Source organism: Cyprinus carpio, chromosome B22 (assembly GCF_018340385.1).
Source record: "Cyprinus carpio isolate SPL01 chromosome B22, ASM1834038v1, whole genome shotgun sequence".
Lineage (NCBI taxonomy): Eukaryota > Metazoa > Chordata > Actinopteri > Cypriniformes > Cyprinidae > Cyprinus > Cyprinus carpio.
In genome coordinates, this window is record NC_056618.1 from 22,616,913 (window position 1) to 22,636,912 (window position 20,000).

Genomic DNA, 20,000 nt, shown 5'->3' on the forward strand with positions numbered 1-20,000 from the left:
TATCTAGATAGGTAGATAGATAGATAGATAGATATAAACTTATTATTATTATTATTAGTATTCAATTATTATTAAAACTAGCTAAAGAAAAACTAACTATACAGCAATAAATCCAAAAAGACTTTTTTTTTACTATAACAACTGCAGTTGTCAACCCCTAAATAGGCAACAAGCATAAGAACAGATAAGCAGTGGTAGTAATCTTAAGTACAGATACATAAACAAATAGAAAGCCTGAACCTTAGGCACCACCTGAGCTCGAAAGAAAAAAGTGAGGGAGAGAGGAAAAGGTGACAAGAGAGAAGGATAGGGAGAGAGAAAGAGAGAGAGAAGGGGAGGCAGAGACGGGCAGGAGTGATAAATAAATACAAACAATAAATAATAACAACCCCCCACTCCCCTCCCAGCTGGCCTGACAAACACCTGCCTCCTTTCTACTGGGGGATGCGTGTCTTGCGGCCTGCGACACAGTCAATAAATCGATGGGAGGCTGCTGCAGGCCTCCGGACATATCACACACACACACACACACAGTCTGATCCAATCCAGTCTTGAGTGTTTCTCTACGAGCGTGGTATCGTCTCAGCTGTGTGTGTGTGTGTTGTTGGTGTGTTATAGCTGCGTTTACAGACGTAACATGCTCTTTTTTTGTCTGTTTGTGCAAGTGCAGGTGGCAGTACAGGCTGTATTTGTCACTGTAGATATGTGTGTGTGACGATTAAGGTTACAGGCGGCATTTACACGACTGCAAAAAACAAACACAACTTCATTTACATTAACAGGGTGATCCTGATGTCCATTTATGAATATATTAATAGTAGCGGTTGCGCGATATGAGTTTTAAATGCCTTATGCACAACCTGATAACTAAAAAAAATCATAACATTTATTATTTAATCACAAAACAAATACAATAAATCATTAGGTAAATCCTAAAAATCTAAATATTTTTTTGACATGAAAATAACTTAAATGAATGTTTACACAACAGCACATCAAAAACAGACAAAGCAACATATTAATATTATTCATATCCTAGATTTTTACAGAAAATATTCCGATTTCCCCCCTTTGTAATGGTTAACATTTTCATAAGATGCTGTAAATTAATCACATTAGGTCATCCTGACCAATAAAAGAACTAAAAGATCTATCTTTTTCTTGTGCCAGTTTCTACCTTCAAGGCCCGTTCCCACCAAGAACGATAACTATAAAGATAACGATAAAGATATAGTTCTAAAAATCGTTCTCAATATTAAAGAATAGCAGAGTCCACACAATAGCTACAGAGAAACGATATCGTTGGAATCACTTTCAGAATGTTTTTTCCAGCTGATGAACGATACAAACATTGACAGCCAAAATTTAAAGCGGCAGCTGCGTGTGCGCTTAATAAACAGCAGACGCGCGTGTGCTTAGAATAAATAGTCCGCTGGTGTGGATGCTAATATCGTTATCTTTATAGTTATCGTTCTTGGTGTGAACTGGGTTTAAGTCATTACAAGTTGTTTATGCTTGAGTAAATGTTAAATAAACGTTGAAGATAAACAGCTCGTTTGATCAGTTATTGGCTGATACTGACAACCTCAAAGTGGCCAAATGTTGTAACAGTCATGTCAAATTATAAATCGTACCATATGACAACTAATCTGTAGCACACAAGCGATTGTACATGTGTGTGAGTGGTATAAATCAAGGTTGTGGCCACCGTGCCATTGAATCCGAGTCTGAACATGCCAATTACACACAATAAATCAGCTATGAGCTCTCAAAGCGAGCAAGGGAGTTATATGAGCTGGCATAACAGCGCTGAAAGCCTATTATGACAGACAACAAGCACTCTTGATGGACTTTCAGGGATTCGGCGGATCTGTTCATGTGTACTCACCTGAGGCTGCTGAGGGATATTTACAAAGCTGGGGTCTCTGGGGCCCACGCTGACAAAGCGCTGAGCGGGAGACGTGCTCGGTGTGGAGTAGGCTGTGGTGAATTAAACACACACACACACACACATACAAAATGAATATCAATATTGTTGGGAACAGTACAGCTGTTGAGAGAAAGGCTTGATACGGACACTGCGCATGTTTGATGGGAAATTCTATTCATTATGAAAAACACTGAAGATAAGCTTTCACATGCTTGGGAAACCTGAGATACTTTATGTTCGGGATCAAGTGTTGAGTGTGTGTGACGGCAGGTGATGGGCCGTAGAACTCACTTGGTGAGGTGGGGGAGTTGCCGCCTCCCTCGGTGGAGGTGGAGGGAGGTTTGGAGTCTGGCACGGGCAGGGGCACGGGTCGCGCCATCGGGGGAGGCGGAGGAGGCGGCAACATGGGGGTGGGCAGGAACGGGTTGTGCACCTTCCCTTGACTGCTCCCATTGGGCTGGATAGAAAGAGGACAGAAAAAAGCAAAAAAAATTAAAATAAATAAAAACCCTGAGTATCAACTTCCAGACACGTATGACCAGCAGGCACAACAGAAGTATCGCACACGTGCGCATCAGGAGAATGTGCTCAGCAATTTTTTGCTGCTTCTAGCCATAAAAAAAATCTGCTTCTGTGCGCACTTCACCGTTCATAATCTATGACCCAAACTGCTCACTGTCTCTCCTCCAGCCGTCAGGGCCACAGCAGTTTGGCCAGAGCTGGGTCAAACTCTCAAGAGGATTGGGATTTCTATATCACATTTTCACATTTATAGTTTTGAGAATATATATACATATATGTATACTCTCTCACACACAAATATATATAAACGCATATAGTGCTGCCAAATCAATTAATCGCCATTAATTGCATCTAAAATAAAAGTTTGTGTTTGTTTGTTTGTGTTCATAATATGTGTTTGTACTGTGTGTGTGTGTGTATATATATATATATATATATTTTTTTTTTCTTCATTTATAGACAAACTTTTATTATGGATGCGATTAATTGCAATACACACACACACACACACACACACACACACACACACACACACACACACATATATATATATATGTATACATACATACATACATACATATACAATATTTTTAGTTTAAAGGGCTAAATGTTAAATATTGTTAACATGTTTTCGATTTTGTTTTGAGACTTCAAAATTCACATTTATAATACATACATAATATTCATTTCTAATATTAAAACTTACATTATATTTTAATAAATACAATTAAATATATAAAATTTTTTGTTGTATTTTAGCATTTTAATGTGTAGTAATAAACGTCAGTACAGGGGGCGCTGTTGCTAGCTTCGCATGTCTACATTAACTAACTTCAACTACTTTAAGATACTAGATACTGTCTGCCATTACAGTAATTTACCTAAAAATAAAAACTTACTATAAAAGAAGACAGTTTTCTATAATGCCTGCAATAGTGCCCCTTGTGGCAGTGTTGAGAATACCCTGCATAATGAACTGAATTTATTTAGCACCATGTGTAGCTAGCAATGTACATACTTGTGTGAAGTAAGTTTAGGGTATAAATGCTATTCTCGTATATATAATCTTTCTATCCATCCCTCCGTATGTTTCTAGCATCAACTGCACAAATGAGCAAAACACAAAACAAATCACTACAAACAAGACAATCCAGCCAACTAGGTGTCTATATGGATACAAAACATGATAAGAAAGTTGTAGGAGTGTGTATGTATGTACAAAAATGCTTCTTCTTACATTAAGGAAGCCCACCTGTCCAGCTTGCTGACCACTGTCAGGGCAGACAAGTTGGACAAACTCCTTGAGCGTCTCCTGGGGGTGGTAGCGGATGGCGTGGTGGGAGAAGTACGAGCCAGGCTGCTGGATGATTGGCGACGTCGGGAAATGAAGACTTGACGGCGTGGCGTGAGGACTCGCTGCAAAGAGACAAACAGAGGAGCTTGGTCAGAAAACGACAGAGGAAGGATGGAGAGGAGGGACTCCATGAAGAAAGGATGTGGATGTTGTGGTGGGTTTGTGCTTGGTTGGATTTCTCATGCAGATGGGGATGGACACACAAAGGTGGAGTGTTTTTATGGGCTTACTGGTTCAAAATAGCCACACACACGCTCACAAGGGGATGCAGAGGGATTTTAGTGAGGATGGATGCCGTTTTGATTTAATAGACATAAAACTGAGGCTGTGATGGACAGAAATAAAGTCTGTTGAATATCTACTCAGCCTTATGTCGTTCCAAACCTGTATGACTGACTGACTTTCACAGAGCTCAAAAGAAGATATTGAGGGACAGCAGTGAAACAACATTGACTTTTGACAATTGTGAAGTAGAAAGGGGTTTCCTTTGGGTTTCTCAGAAATTAAGTCACACAGGTCTGGAATGACATTAAGGTTAGACGATATTTTGAAGATGTTTCGACTGTTTTGTCCATTTAATGAAAGTCAATGGGTTCCAAAACTGCAACATTGGAGCAACACTGACATAATTCTAAGTATGAAAGGTTTCTTTTGGGTTTCTCAGAAATGAAGTCAAATTTTGGAATGACATGAGGGTGTGAAGATATTTTGAAGATGTTTCAACTGTTTTTGTCCATATAATGAAAGTCAATGGGATCCAAAACTGTGACATTGGAGCAACATTGACATAATTCTAAGTATGAAAGGTTTCTTTTGGGTTTCTCAGAAATTAAGGCATACAGTTTTGGAATGACATGAGGGTGAAAAGATATTTTTAAGATGTTTCAACTTTTTCGTTCATATAATGAAAGTCAATGGGGTCCAAAACTACAACATTGGAGCAACATTGACTTTAATTGTAAAGATGAAAGGTTATTTTTGGGTTTCTCAGAAACTAAGGCATACAGTTTTAGAATGGCATGAGGGTGAGAAGATATTTTGAAGAGGTTTCAACTGTTTTTATCCATACACTGAATGTCAATGGGGTCCAAAACAACAACTTTGAGTAAATAATGGACACTTTTCACATTTCCAGAGCTCTGAAAAAGCAGAAGTCATCATAGTAGTGTAAACTTCTATATTGGTTAACAAACTACAACAGATATATATATTTGCTTTCCCATTTGCACCAACAGCAAAACAAAAATCCATGATAGCATTTCTATGACTATCCAAAGGAGGAAAAAAATATTGAGAAAATGTGTTGGTCCCTCAGCTGTTGGATTAGAAATATTTGCTACAGCCTTGTTAAACAGTTTCCTGTGATTTAATGCCAATATAATAAAACACAAAGTATGGTGTGTGCGTTAAATGTGTGCTACATTTTTGTAAAACTAAAAATATATAAAAACTTTTTTATGAATTTACAATGCTAATAACTGTGGAAACACTTAAGAACAGGCTGTGAAATGGTTTCAAGATCAAATACTCATTTTCTGAATGAATTTATTTCTTAAAGCCATTCCGCCTTATTACACAGGCCATACTCTTATCCCACATGACCACGTCATTGTTCAAATCAAATTTAAAATGGCATCTACTCCAACTCAGAAGGTCCGTGACAGCACACACTCACACACAATGCATGCACCTGTTCGTAACAATGGGTAGGCACCGCAACAACCAGCTGTTCAGTCAACAACACTTGAAAGCCGCATGAGCACCGACGGAGAGCTAAAGAGTGCGGTACTTGGTACCATAACGGGTGCCAGATCCTTCTTTCATCCAGCGTCATTACACTCTCTCGCACCTTGCTGGCAGGCCTTCGGAGCGCTCTGGGACTGACAGTCCTTTAATGGATCGAACCTTATCAAGTATTTAATTGTAACCGGCACAATCTAATTAGGCGGCTCTTAATAGAGGTAATATTCAGTTATTGGTTATTAGTATAATGCCTGGGATGTGCGGCAGCGCGGGGTCTTTAAGCCGTGATGTATCGCAGCGGAGTTAATAAGACTCCGCACTCACCCTCTCCAATCTCTCGCTCTCTTTCAGGAGAGATGGTAAGCTGATACTACATAAACATTGTTAAAACCACAGCCCCCTGCTGCAGTAATTCACTTAGCTCTGGCCTTGATTTATGGCTCTGTCAATAGAGGGTGACTGGAAACTCTGGACGCTGGGGCTGCGATGTAGCCATTGTATTTACAGTAATAATGGAATGGACGACTCCCTCTTGCCCTTCTTTTGGTGTCGTTCTCTGTCTTACCTTTCCCGACGCCGTCTTTTCACGACCCGGCTCTTTCTGTTGGGAGTAGGACGCAAACTTTTATGAAGGAGATACTAAGACATGCACACGGTGTCTTTACCATCCCTGGTGGATTGGATTAGCCCGAGGCGCTGCCGCAGAGACCGAACCCCGCTGAGACACACCCTTTACAAGGCTGAGTCAGGATTTGAGTGGACGACACTCTCACACTTAGCACAAATGCTAACAAACATACACACATTCAGAACCAGCACACACAAAAACTGCCAGCCGAGTCATCTCGTCAACATAATTCCCAATAAGAGTGTTCTTAAGATTTGTTTTTTTACTTTGTCAATAATAATGGAGTAGAAAAATGTGCAGAAAAAAATAATATTTACCAAAATGTGAAGAGAATATGCTAATACATCCATTTAATAGAATATGAGTCATAATTTTTATGAAAATGTGACCAAGAGAAAAGATAACACAGCATGATGCTAGAGGTGCAGTAGGAGATCTTGGAAAATGTCTATCCATCCATCCATCCATCCATCCATCCATCCATATTTTAATTTTCATTAACTGAAATGTTATCTTTGTTGACTAGAATTAATAAAACACACAAAAAATAATTCACATGACATGACAAAATACTGGCTAAATTTAAATGATATTTTCATAAAATAGCACACCAAATGTAGCCAGAGCAGAACTTGGAAACCCACTGGCCCAGAGATGGCAATAAACGGCCTTTTCCATGAAATTCACGGATGCTAGCTGCAATCCAAGAGCTGACTTAATGAAACACTTGAGCAGCATATGGTTTCTGCTCCGTTATTCTAAGAAGTGGATCCAACTGGCATCGACACATCTATCTGGAGGCAACATGTTGAGATTGGACAGCTTTCGTGACGTTTCTCCTCGCCAAACAAAACGATTTTTCAAATATCGTCAATCATTCGCCCTCGCGCTTACCTGTCCTGCTTTTAAATCATCACGGAGTCGGTTCTCTAGAGCCAAACGAACCGTAGATCAGCGTTACAGGTTTGGTAACCAGCTTACGTCAGCTACAGCGAAACCTACCGTCTCAATTATGCAAACTGCCCCAGTCAATTAGTGAGGAGGAAAAAAAAACACTTTTTTTCTTCTTCACTCGCTGACAGAATCTAAGTGTTGTGGAACGATGGCCAATTACTTAAATGGCTTGCTCCCTTGTCATGTTCTTAATCATTTAATGGTGGTTATTTGGACGGAAAATTGCAAGTAAACAAAGTTTGACCGTGTCTCGAGTTGTCAAAGCCGCTGGACGACATAATTCACTCTCAAGGCCTGTCAACTCTTCCGTCTTCAATGTTCCCCGTTCCACTAAATGCAAGACACTGTCTCCTGTGTTTTAATATTCATGTAGCGCATGGGGAAAACCCCACTGATGTGCTAAAAGAGGCTTCATGAATTCAAAAGGGGTGGTGATGAGGCTAATACCAGAACACAAGCGTGAGAGCGAGAACAGAGGCTTCGAGAGCAGCCTTGTCTTCACTATAGACACCAGGAGATCATGGGAGCCCCAGGAGAAGAGTCTGATCCTTAGAAATGACTTTGAGCACTCTTTGTGCTTTATTAACCAGCGGGCCGTTCTCACAAGTGTGGCGCCACCATGTTCGAGAACATGCGGCATCAAATGGTGTTAACGGTCAAAGAGAATCTGGGGCGCAAAACTCAGCCTTGTTGTGGCTAAATGTTTAAGCTCTGCACCATTAAACTTAGATGAAACATCATGCACACTAGGTGTCAAGTAAATATTTATAGAAGCCTCCGACTACGATTAACAGCAGAAAAAAAATAGCAGACTGACTATGTGAATAACTGACTGGACTTGAGCCATTCTTCAAGACAAATCTGTTACTCATTACATGTCAGGATTCAATACAAACAAAACTTTCAAATGTTAAATTATTATAGTTTGTACTTGTTTGAATTATTTTATTATATATGGTTTTAATCTTCATTTTTTATTTTATACTATTATTACTTATAGTTATTTATTTAATTTTGTTCATAATTAATAATACATATTTTATTACATATTTATTTAATACAGTAATGTATATGTATTTAAATGTATATTCACATATTTAAATATACAAATTATTTTATTTCAATGTAAATGAAATTTAATACAGTTGACCATGAAGCAATAATACAGTTATACAGTTACATTAATATAGTTACGTGAGGCCAAAAAAATTCTAAAACAAAGAAAAAAATAATACAAATATGTGTATGAATGTATTTAAATATTTACATAAGTATTTATATTCAAATATTTAAATGTGCTAATTAGTTATACAGTTACATTGATATAGTTGTGTGAGGCCAAAAAATTATAAAACAAAACAAAATTAATAATAAATAAATAAAGCCAACTGCAACAAGACAATTTGTTTTATATTTTTTTGTTTTATCATGTATTATTATTATGTACTGTTTTATTACTAATCATTAATAATAAATACTTATACCTATTTATTCAATTATTAACGACGTATATTTAATTAAATAAATAACATTATTTTAAAAGTATATCAATATACATAATCATTTTAATGGAATTGAAATTTATAACCACTGAAAGTTACATGAGGCATGAAAAAATTAATAGATAGATAGATACCTGTTTGACTTCTATATTTCTGTTATTAAATGGTGTCACTGATGGCAAAAGAGGCATGGGCAGAGGTAGTGGGTGGCCCTAAAAGTTAGTCTGAGGGGGGTCCAGTGGACACATACCTCCCAAAGCAAATATGGAAATGATAATGATGCGCTGAAAAGGAGGCAGACTCCAGCAGCTGGTTGAGCGCGGCTCCTCTGTTGCCATTGTGCCGCCACCCGCGCGTGATAGAAAAGGCTCCGGATTAGTTCCACTTTGCAAATCGTGTTGGTTCACTGATCTTTTTTTTTTCTTTTTTCTGCAACCTTTTTTTTCCCACCGGCCCATTGCTGCCAACTTTCATTAAATGGTGGATTATCAAAATAATAACTAAGGTGATAATAAAAGCTTTTTTTTTTTTTTTGATGCAACAGGTCTCCACTTCACCCAGTTTGAATTAGGAGGGAAGAGCAAGTGTTATGAAGTGGCACGGTCAATTGAAAGGGAGGACAGATTTAGGTGGTTTTAAATATTCTTTAATGGTTTAAGGAAAAGAAGTTTTCCGGCCGCCCCACCTAACCGAGTTTGACTAACGTCTCGAAAAAGAGGGACGCCGTTTAAATCAATCACAGATTCATGGATTTAGCTTTTAAGAAGTACTCTTAAAGGGTTGACAAGCCTCGCCGCGTATGCATATGAAATTTATTTTGCGCCTCGCGTCCACATGGGCATAAAATATTCACATGACAGCGATACCACTTCCAAGCGTGATTTAATACTAATAGCCTCACAAATTAAGTTGTGGTTTCTACTTCAACATATTCAAAGTAACTGATGCTGGAAACAGGCCCTTCGGAATAACTCTGTGAGCCGTTTAGTTTTACATCCAGCCGATGAAGAATATTAATAACATAGAAAAAGCAAAAACAGTTAAATTTCCACACAAAACTTTGCTTTTGCACAAAGGTTGTCGAACACTAGACAAAATGTGTTTTGAATATTCAATGGAAAACCACGAACAAGCCAACAGGACGTAAATCCAGGAGTTTATTTTCCTCACAACAACTCACAACCACGTGAAGACAATAATATGTAGCCACTCACTGGGCGTCTTTGGGTTTGATTAAAAACCATCCTTATCTATGACAAGACCATTCACAGCCAGTGACAATACGGTCGTGATAACCTGATCCAGACCTCGGTCTGATAAAGCCTCGTTCGCTGAGAAAACCAACCCATGTGTAAGTCACACTCAGAGATCCGGTTAAGTGTTTACATTAAACGCATGTAAATCAAGCAGCCGGACGAGGTGATACACACTGCAGGTTGCACTCGTAAAGTGACCGCTTTCACGTCCTTAGCGTATGTCAACAAGTGTATGACTGTGACAAGCTACAAATATATCTCTCCCTCGCTGCCTCAATACCAACACACACTCAAACCCAAAACACACAGAAAACCAAAATACTGAGAAAACACAAACAAAACAAATCAAAATACACACAAAAACAAGACTATTTTAAACTAGCTCTTTTTAGTAAATCAGAAACATACAGCGCAACCAGTGTAGTCAAAATCACAAACAACTAATCATAATAATACTATTACTGTAAGTGAATCAAAACCTGTAAACATCGCTTACTGAATTAACATTAGTTATTTTTAGTTACTTAACTTTAGTTACTTTAATAAAAGTTACTTAAGTTACTTTAATAAATTACATAAGTTATTACTTTCCATGATGGATTCCTTATTATTTAAAATAATTTAAGTCAGTAAGCAAATTAATAAATAATAAACATTAAACAAAAACAAATAAATAAATAGATATAATAAATTGAAGTACAATTTAAAATGCATTGCTTATTGTGACTAGTATAATTATATGAATGAATATATAATGATATATAATAAATATGTGAGCTTCATGTAATTTTTTTTATAATTACACATTAATAAAATACTAGTTTTAGGCAAGAGATACATTTAAAAGTTTACTTAAAACTTCACAGAGTAGTTTTTGGTTGTGCTGATTATAAAACTCAAATAAAAAAATTAACTAAATTAATTAAATGGCAACTGAACCTCCAATTTTGGGCTTTCTTGCTCATTTTTAAAATTAATCATTTTGTAATGCTCCTAGAATCGCTGTATAATTTACAGCATTAGCTGAGAGACCTTGTAATTGAAATATACCTAAATGAATCTGAATCTAACTGAATTTGGACTGAATCAGAATCTAATAAGAATCAAATCAAATCAAGAGCTTGTGAATTTAAAAAACAAAATCCCATTCCATATCCACATCGTGTTCCTTCTCATTTGCATAAAGCGAAACTCTACTCAAACTGGTTGCATCTCCAACTTATAAAAACGTCTGGATGCTTTGCCGCTACAAATCGCTGTCAGTGTGAACGCCCCTTCATACAGAGTCCGTTCAGACTTCAGGTTCCTGCTCGTCCGGTCTAGTGTTACAAGGGGACAGTGTGGGGTGTGAAGGAAACTGTGATTTGAAGGATTGTGGGAGAACTGCTGGCTGGGATAAGGAGCTTGGGGAAGAAGAGTGGTGCAGTTGGAGGAGGGTGGGGTGTTGGGACCTCACCTCTGGGTCCTGTAATGACAGGTCGATGATGGTGTGTGAATGCCGTTCGAGGGGAAGCGATCTGCGAAGGCACAGGACTGCTGAAACCAGACTTCTCTGACTTCTTTAATGTGGTAGGCGATGGCATCCCTGGCAAGAATGATTGATAAGTGCAATTTAATAACGCAAGGTCATGGAGATACAGGCTGGCGCAAAGGAGAGAGAGTGGATAGGAGGGTTGGGGTGGTTTGTTTGGGTGGGTAGGTGAGTGGATAGGGGTCAAGACAGCAGGGGAGACTGTGAGGCCCAGTGGGTGGCACAGAATACACTACATGGGGCCGAACAGTGACTCTCTCCCAGTGCAGCGCAGGGTCACATGAGTATGTACTGTACTGATGTCTTGATGTCAACAGACATGCGCACTAGGCATGACCTTTCTCAAAATAAAAGTAAGTGTTATTCATCTTCTGTGTAAGTTTGTGCATGTAAAAACAAGTCCAATCAGACTTTCAAGGGCAAGTTTAAAGGAATATTCCGGGTTTAGTACAAGCTCATTTGATAGCATAGTATTGATCACCACTAAAAAATAATTTCCAGTTGTCCCTTGTTTTAAAAAATCTGAGCTACAGTGAGGCACTTATATTGGAAGTAAGTGGGGCCAAAATATAATTAAGATACTCAATGTATAGAGATTTAAACAATATGACAATTTGTTAAACCCATAAAGCACAGGTGAAAATGATTGAAAGAGCTTTAGAGCTCAAATAATAAACTAGTTTTAACAGATGAATTAATGTAGGTGCATTTTTTGTTTTGTTTTAATGAAAACAAGGGATGAGTCAAAATATTTCTTGTGGCAATCAACATTATGCTATCAGTTGAATACAGAACCCCTAAAGAGGCATGGTGATGTGGAAAAAATATACTTACATTGTTATGCTTTTGTGTTCTCTCACAAAACCTTTGCGTTCCCCTGAGAAACTTTGAGGTAATTCGCAAAACATTTGTTCTGTGAGAAAATTTGCGGTCGCTCGCAAAACTTTTCCCCAAGAAACTACATTTGTTCGCAAAACTTTGCATTTCCCAGTGAACTATGTTCGCTTACGAAATTTTGCCGTTTTCCAGAGAAACTTTGTTTATTCACAAAACATTTGCTTTCATCCAAGAAACTTTGCATCCGTTATCAAAATGTTGTGTTGATGAAAATAATACAAGGTGGGAGGGCTATATTCCTATATATCGAGCGAACACAAAGTTTTTTTAAAGTAATTTCAATACTTGCGAGAGAATGCAAAAGCATTGTGAGTGAGCACAAAGCTTCTTTGGGGAATGCAATACTTTTGTGAGAACGCAAAAGCATGGAAATATCATTTTTCTTTCCCTGTCATTTTTTTTTCATCACCATGTCCCCTTAGGGGCTGTGTAGCTGAGCGTAGCTCTGAACCCGTAATATTCCTTTAAAGGACTAAAAGTTTTTCAGTTGGTTCAAATTAGTGGCGATGAGTGCGAGGTTAGTTGTTAATGGTACAAATGGTGCCTAAAAATGCAAAAACAAAACCATAAGGCCATTTTTAAAGTATCTTATGCACCTTACCCATGGGCTAGCTGGATGAAATGACATAGCGATGAGAGAAACAGGATGTGGTGGAGAAAAAGAAAGAGAGAGCTGAACAGACATGAAGGGAAGAGGAGTTAGGGATGCAAAGCACACAGTATTCACATTCACAGTCTGCCAGGCGGCTGTGCTTTGGCAGGGGTTAATGCGAGCAACAGTTCAGATGCACAGGCTAACATGAGCTAACTAAGAATGACTGAAGTCTGTTAGTGCATGTTCAGCCACGTTAGTTCAACTCCTCCCTCCGGCATTAGTGCTCCCATACTGCCTCACTTCACTCTACCTCTCGCTCCGGGGTAAAAATAGACAGACTTTAGGGAAACCCATGGCAGATTAACCGCTTGAGGTTAGGAATGCAAATTGATAAGAATGAACTGCAAATAGAAGGGGCAATTAGGAGGCACTGCTGGCCCATTTGTCACCCGGTCAAAACGTTTAGTCCATTCTTCTTTACTGGGACAGGATACAAGCGCTGGTCTTATGTCTCATTTCTTCCCGAGAGCAGTCCACTCACACCCCCACAACCCCCGGAGGAACAAGTGCATCCAGACGCTAGCAAATGACTTTAACCAGGGCAATTCAATCATGTGTGGCTAAAACTGTATTAATGGTTTTAGCCGGCGGCCCTCACTCTCCTCGCTCTGTCCACACATCTCATTCTGATTACATAGCAGCACTGGTGTGTGGGACGCCCCCCACAGCCTCCGATCCTATACGGACGCCATCGCACTTATTATGAGCCAATTATAGTTAAATGAGCATACATAAAGAGATTTTACATCAAATATTCTATTTATACAGTGTATTTGATGGTGCATGGTTTTAAGTACGGCATTTCATTCTAGATTTATGAAACTGCTAAATTGTTCTGTTCAAACGTTTATTGAGCAGTTTAAAATTTAATACTCATTCACTTGCTAGTGCCCACCAGATTTACATGTTTTCAATGAGAAATGTATAAAACAAATGATATAATATTTATAATATATAAAAAATAAATACAAATTTGGATGAAAAAAAAAGAGATTTGAGGGACTGACACTCCAAATATTATTATTTATAATAATTATTATTAATAATAATGCTATTTATATTATTTAGTATATTCTGTTCTGCATTTTTTTTTACATATTTCACACTATTTTTCCATTTAAAATAATAATAATTCAATTATTATTTAATGATTATTATCATTAAATATTAAACATTAAAATATTGCTAGATAGAATTTCCTAAATAAAACAATATCAGTGTTATTATTAATAAATCATAACGTTTGAGTGCCTTTCCCATTAATAATACAAACAAAAAAATTATAATAATATTACATTCAATAATAATAATAATAATAATAACCACCACACACAGCTCAAGGTGTTCCACTATCAACAAGACATATTGCAGTTGTCTGCTTTATATCTAACTAGTTTTTAGATATGGGGAGGTAAAATGCGCAGGTGAATGTGTTTTGGTGCATTTCTGTGTGCGTGTGAGTGATTAGAAGTCATCCTTGGTTTCTCCAGCCCTCGCAGATTCCTTCCCCTTTCAGGCGCAAGAAAGACAGAGAAAACAAGATGGAAAGAAAGACAGCATCTCTTCCCAGCATCAATGACCATTAGAGATTGGATTTGATAAAATGGTCACTTCAGGTCACAGAAAGATCAGCAAAGAGGTCAATGAAACCAGGAAGAGATGGTTGCTACTTCAATACGAATATGATAAAAGATTTAAGGAAGAAGCCATCAAGCACATTTAGCACAGCTTACCGATATTTTCCAGTTTTCATTCATCACACACACACACAAACACACACCGAGTGCAAAAATGCACCATTCAGCTGCTCTCATTTTCTCCTCACTCTCACAAGTTCAGCACAGAATGCTTCAGAAGATCAATTTCAATGAGTACGCTGACAGCGGTGGAAGACAGAGCGGAGTGGAAACATACGGTGTCATTGGGACGGACTCATCAGATGACCAGAGTAACCCAAACACTACTCACCCAAGACCATGACATAGACGAGAGAGAGTCGATGACAGAATAAACAGACAGAAAGTAGTGGAAAAGGGAAGGGAGCGAAGGATAATGGGATGAGAAGACAAACATGGAGTTTAGTCACACACATACACTCACTCACTGTCACAGGCCGCTGGAAAGCATCAAAAGAACATTAGCTGCATTCAAGTTTAGCACCAAATTCGGCTTCATTAGCAATTAGCTTGTCACGCGAGAATTATATATTTTTAGTGCTAATTTTGACTTTTTTATATTTTTGCTTATCTGAAGTCACTTTCATTACCTGTCCGTCATTTTGCATGTTCAGAGGGCAGTTAAAGTCAATTGATTAAGTTTAACATCAAATTCAGTTTCATTAGCAGTTAGCTTGTCGCGCAAGAATGCTATTCTGCTAGCGTTAATTTTAACTTATTAATATTTTAGTTAATCTGAAGTCACTTTGATTGCCAGTCCATCATTTTTTCATGTTCACAGGGCAGTTGAAACCAATTGTTTAAGTTTAGCACCAAATTCAACATCGTTAGCTTGTCGCTAAATTCACTTTCATTTTTAGGTAGCTTGTTGTCAGAATGCTATTTTGTTAGCATTTTTTTTTTTATTAAATTCAGATGACATGTTGCCTGCCTCTTGCTCCATCTTTCATAAGTTTCAACAGTTTTTTGTAGGGCGGAGTTTTGGGGAAAAGGGGCGTGTCTTAATTCATGTGGTTTTGTGGATGTACGAGAACGATTAACATAATTATTCAACTATTATTGCAAAATTTGAGAAGAAAAAATTTAAATTCAAATATGATATGATAATTTGCAACATCCAGCCCTAGATAGCTAGTTTGCTGCTGGTCTAAGGTGGTCTGCCAAACCTATCTAGCCTAACCAACATGGTCTACCAGGTCAAAATGAGGTCTATCAGCCAATGGTCCATCTGGACCAACTTATGACCACGTTTGGACCAGCTAGACACCATGTGCGTCCTTCGACTGAGCTCTGGATGTGGATCTGATGGGGAACATTTTGGAGCCTGCAGAGTGGGGAAGTCCAAAGAGAATACAGAATGAAATCTGTGGGCTGGAGGACAGTTGGCTTTGATTGTGTGTGTGCAAGTGTCTGTGTTTGCTGTGGACGGGGTCTGATGTCTTGGAGTGAGTAATGAACACTTGAAAAGGTTCTGTCAGTTGGAATCAAAGCCCGGCTGTAGTCAGCACTTTCCCTTCCGAGGCGTTATTACACGCTGGGTACCGGTCCTGGCCCGATTCTCCTCTTCCCTCCCTTCCTGAAGTCTGAGAAATTGACGAAACCCAGATGGGCGAGGAGGCATTTCTGTATTGAGTGTGTCTCTCTGCTGCTCTCCATCGCTCTCGTCCTGTAGCGCTCCTTCAGTCCCCACTGGCACATCAATCAGTGCTGGCGCAGCAGTGAATCTACCCAAACTAGTCCTAACACACACTCACTGCAATTTACAGGAGGACTCTTAACTATTCAAAAAACATTGTTCTTTTATCATGTAAGTAATTACCACACAGAAACTAAAGACACAAAGTTCTGTTAATCTCAATGTTCTACCTTAATCCCCCCCCCTTACAATAAGTAACATTTTTGAAAAATACTATATATATTTAATAATTTGAGTAATTATTTTTACAAATATTATATATATATATATATATATATATATATATATATATATATATATATATATATATATATATTCAAATTAAATCTAAAAATATTATTATTATTATACACGTTAAATAATATATTAATATTATTATAGAGTATAATACACACACATACATATATACATGTAATATTAGTATTATTATGAGTGTGTGTGTGTGTGTATATATATATATATATATATTGGTTTTTGAAAAATTAACAAAACTGAGTTTTTGCAAATTAACTGTTCATATATATATATATATATATATATATATATATATATATATACATACACACTTGTAATAATACTAATATAACGTGTTCATACGAATCTTATTAATTACTATGCTAAATTATATATTTATTATAGTAGAAAAAATTATATATTTCACTTATTTTTATCACACACAGACAAATATTATGAAATATATATTTATTAATTGTCATATGTATAATTATATATAATATAAATATAATATATATGATGAATACTTTTCACATATTTACATTTACATTTAGTCATTCATATATATAATATTTACATCATAAATTATGTTACATTATATATTACCTTTAGTGAAAAAATTTAGTTTATATTTCATTTAACTGTACATTTATATTTTGTATTTATATATATATATATATATATATATATATATATATATATATATATATATATATATATATATATATATATATATATATATATATATATATATAATTTTTAATTTTAACATTTTAATATTCAACATTTATTTTAATTAAATGTAGATATTTTAACTATTTTAATCACATTAACTACCAAAAAGTATAAAGACTTCAATAAAATTAATTAACTTTTTGATGTTAAATAATACAGTTTATTATAGTTTATGAAAAATATTTATTAAAGTGATTTTAGATTTAAAAAAATAAATAAATAAAATCAGGAATTTTAGAATGGCTTGTAAATGTTTATTTTTCAAGTAGGTGGTGAGAGGTCATAGGAGTATGGCTGTGGTTCTCTTACGTGCGGTGAGCAGAATGACGGGTAGACGTCACCCCGTAGCCTCTACAGCGACCTATCACCTGACACCCGCTACCTGAGCCATGACAAGCACGCTGCTGCCGCCGACATACTTTCGAAAGGCTGGCTAATTTTAAACACATAGCGAAGTTCTCCGCTATCAAATATAGATAGGAGCGGCCCACACACACACATATACAAACATAAACACACATCCAACACATTCGGGGGAGATTCATGGAGAGGGACACAAATCAGACAGATGGCAGGCATAACAAGAGCTCGAGATGTCACAGTTGTTCTGTCGTTCAACACCACTGCTGAAAAATGGATGAAAGTCGCCGATTGGACGAGAAATGTGATCCTGTCATGGGCGAGCAAGTGAACGGGAGTTCAAATCGCACTCACTTTCTCTCTCACCCTCTTCCTTTACTCACACATTCCCCCTCACATTCGAGCAAACACACACTGGAACAGACTCTCACTTGCTTAGTGCCGATGCAACTGTGAAAAGCACTTAATAGTGAGACACCGCTCTAAATCAATAGCATACCTCCGTATTCCCTATTTGCATTGCCTTTTTCCACCTTTAAATATATTAGGGATGTGCCAGAAATGTGGACTAGTCAACTAATCATCCAATAACCAAGTATTTGATTAGTGAGCTAAATTAAGTGAGTTAATCTAGAATCTTTTTTTAATATTTATGTTCTAGCTTTAATATACAGTGCAAGGGATTTAAAGTTGATGAATTTAGAGGTTATTTATTTATTTATATAAAAATAAATATATAAAAAGTTTAAATAATATAAAATAATTGAAATTCTATGTATAAAATACAAAATAATATTTTAAATAAAAACAATAAAAACAAATTTACACACACACACACACAAAATATTAAATAAATTGTATGTATATTAACATTTTAAATAAATTACTTAAAATAAATTATAAGAATTATATAAATAAGAATACATATATATAATAAAATATATAATATAATACAAATATAAATGCTTATAATTTTACTAAAATATTTACAAAATACATTAAATAGAAATTATATCAAATTTTTATCGTTTTAAAACATGAATCAAATGTAAAAAATGTATTCAAAATTTTTTTATATAAATATACACAATTATCCAGGACTTCCGTCCAAATAGACACTACATACTTTTGCACATCCCTAATATAATGATCACAATTTCTGCAAACATTGCGTCCTCAAAAACACAAAGACTTTAACGCAAACATTTCCAGATGCACCGTTTATGGATGTGGATGATATCATGCACACATACAAGTCATAGGGATATCATGGGAGAGGGGGTGCATTTAGTTTCAAGGGGGACAAAAACATTCTCCAGGATTTTTCTGTTCCTTTTTTGGTGGTTGTGGGGGGGGAAGCAGGTGGGGGGAAGAAAATCATCTGAACAAAACAACAACAAAAAAATAAGGTACGAAACAACAACAACGACGACGACAAAACTAGACGGCACAATGGACAAGCTCCTTTTTTTTGGGTGGGGTGGGGAGGTGAGGTGTGGAAGGGTGACAACATTGATGTAGTTTTACCTTGTCTTGAGATGAACGAACTAGCTAGCGAGCCACGCAGTTTATATCCAGCTTTGAAAGACAAGGAAGGAGGAGAAAGAAACAAGGAGGGACAAAAGAACAAAAAAGGCAGGGTGAATAAGAGGTGTAGAAGCACATGTGCAATAACTCAGCAGTTCAACCATTCATGTCAGATCTGTTGTGTCCAGAACCTGCCGGACAGCCACACGCTCTGATTACACACACACACACAGGCGACATCCTCACTTCTGTCACTGTCTGACTGAATTCTTCTATAGGTCTGTAACCGAAACCACACGTCTGTTGTTATCGACGGACAAAGGATCTGGGGATATTCCCATTATGATGTCAAAAAATGAGGCGGGATTACAGGACGGAAATCTGCTGATGTATTGGGAGAATAAATGATTAAAATGATTAAAAAAAAAAAAATTAACATAAATAAATGTATTTCATAACTATGTTAATAAAATATATAAAATAATAAAGAGTGCTGTCAAATGATTAATCGCGATTAATCGCGTACAAAATAAAAGTTTTGTTTACATAATATATGTGTGTGTGCTGTGTATATTTATTATGTATATGTAAATACACACACATACAGTATATATTTTGAAAATATTTACATGTATTTACATGTCTATATTTATATTCATATAATTTATGTTATAAATAAATATATTTAATATATAAACAACATATTTTTCTGAAATATATACATGCATGTGTGTGTATTTACATATACATAATAAATATACACAACACACACACAACAAAGTTAAACAAAAACTTATTTT

The 20,000-nt window shown here is 36.5% G+C and overlaps 1 protein-coding gene across 7 annotated transcripts in view; it reads right to left on the bottom strand.

The window, feature by feature from the left end:
• nfia (nuclear factor I/A) overlaps positions 1-20,000 on the bottom strand; it is a 159,667-nt gene that overhangs the window by 11,324 nt on the left and 128,343 nt on the right. For 2 of the 7 annotated variants that reach the window (XM_042749214.1, XM_042749217.1), the window contains exons 7-11: positions 19,201-19,251; positions 11,346-11,474; positions 3,690-3,868; positions 2,222-2,387; positions 1,889-1,980 (exon numbers count right to left, since the gene is read on the bottom strand). In XM_042749214.1, coding sequence (XP_042605148.1) covers positions 1,889-1,980; positions 2,222-2,387; positions 3,690-3,868; positions 11,346-11,474; positions 19,201-19,251 — 617 coding nt within the window. The remainder of the gene's footprint in view (positions 1-1,888; positions 1,981-2,221; positions 2,388-3,689; positions 3,869-11,345; positions 11,475-19,200; positions 19,252-20,000) is intronic. The other 5 variants (XM_042749218.1, XM_042749220.1, XM_042749215.1 and 2 more) reach the window with 4 other exon arrangements.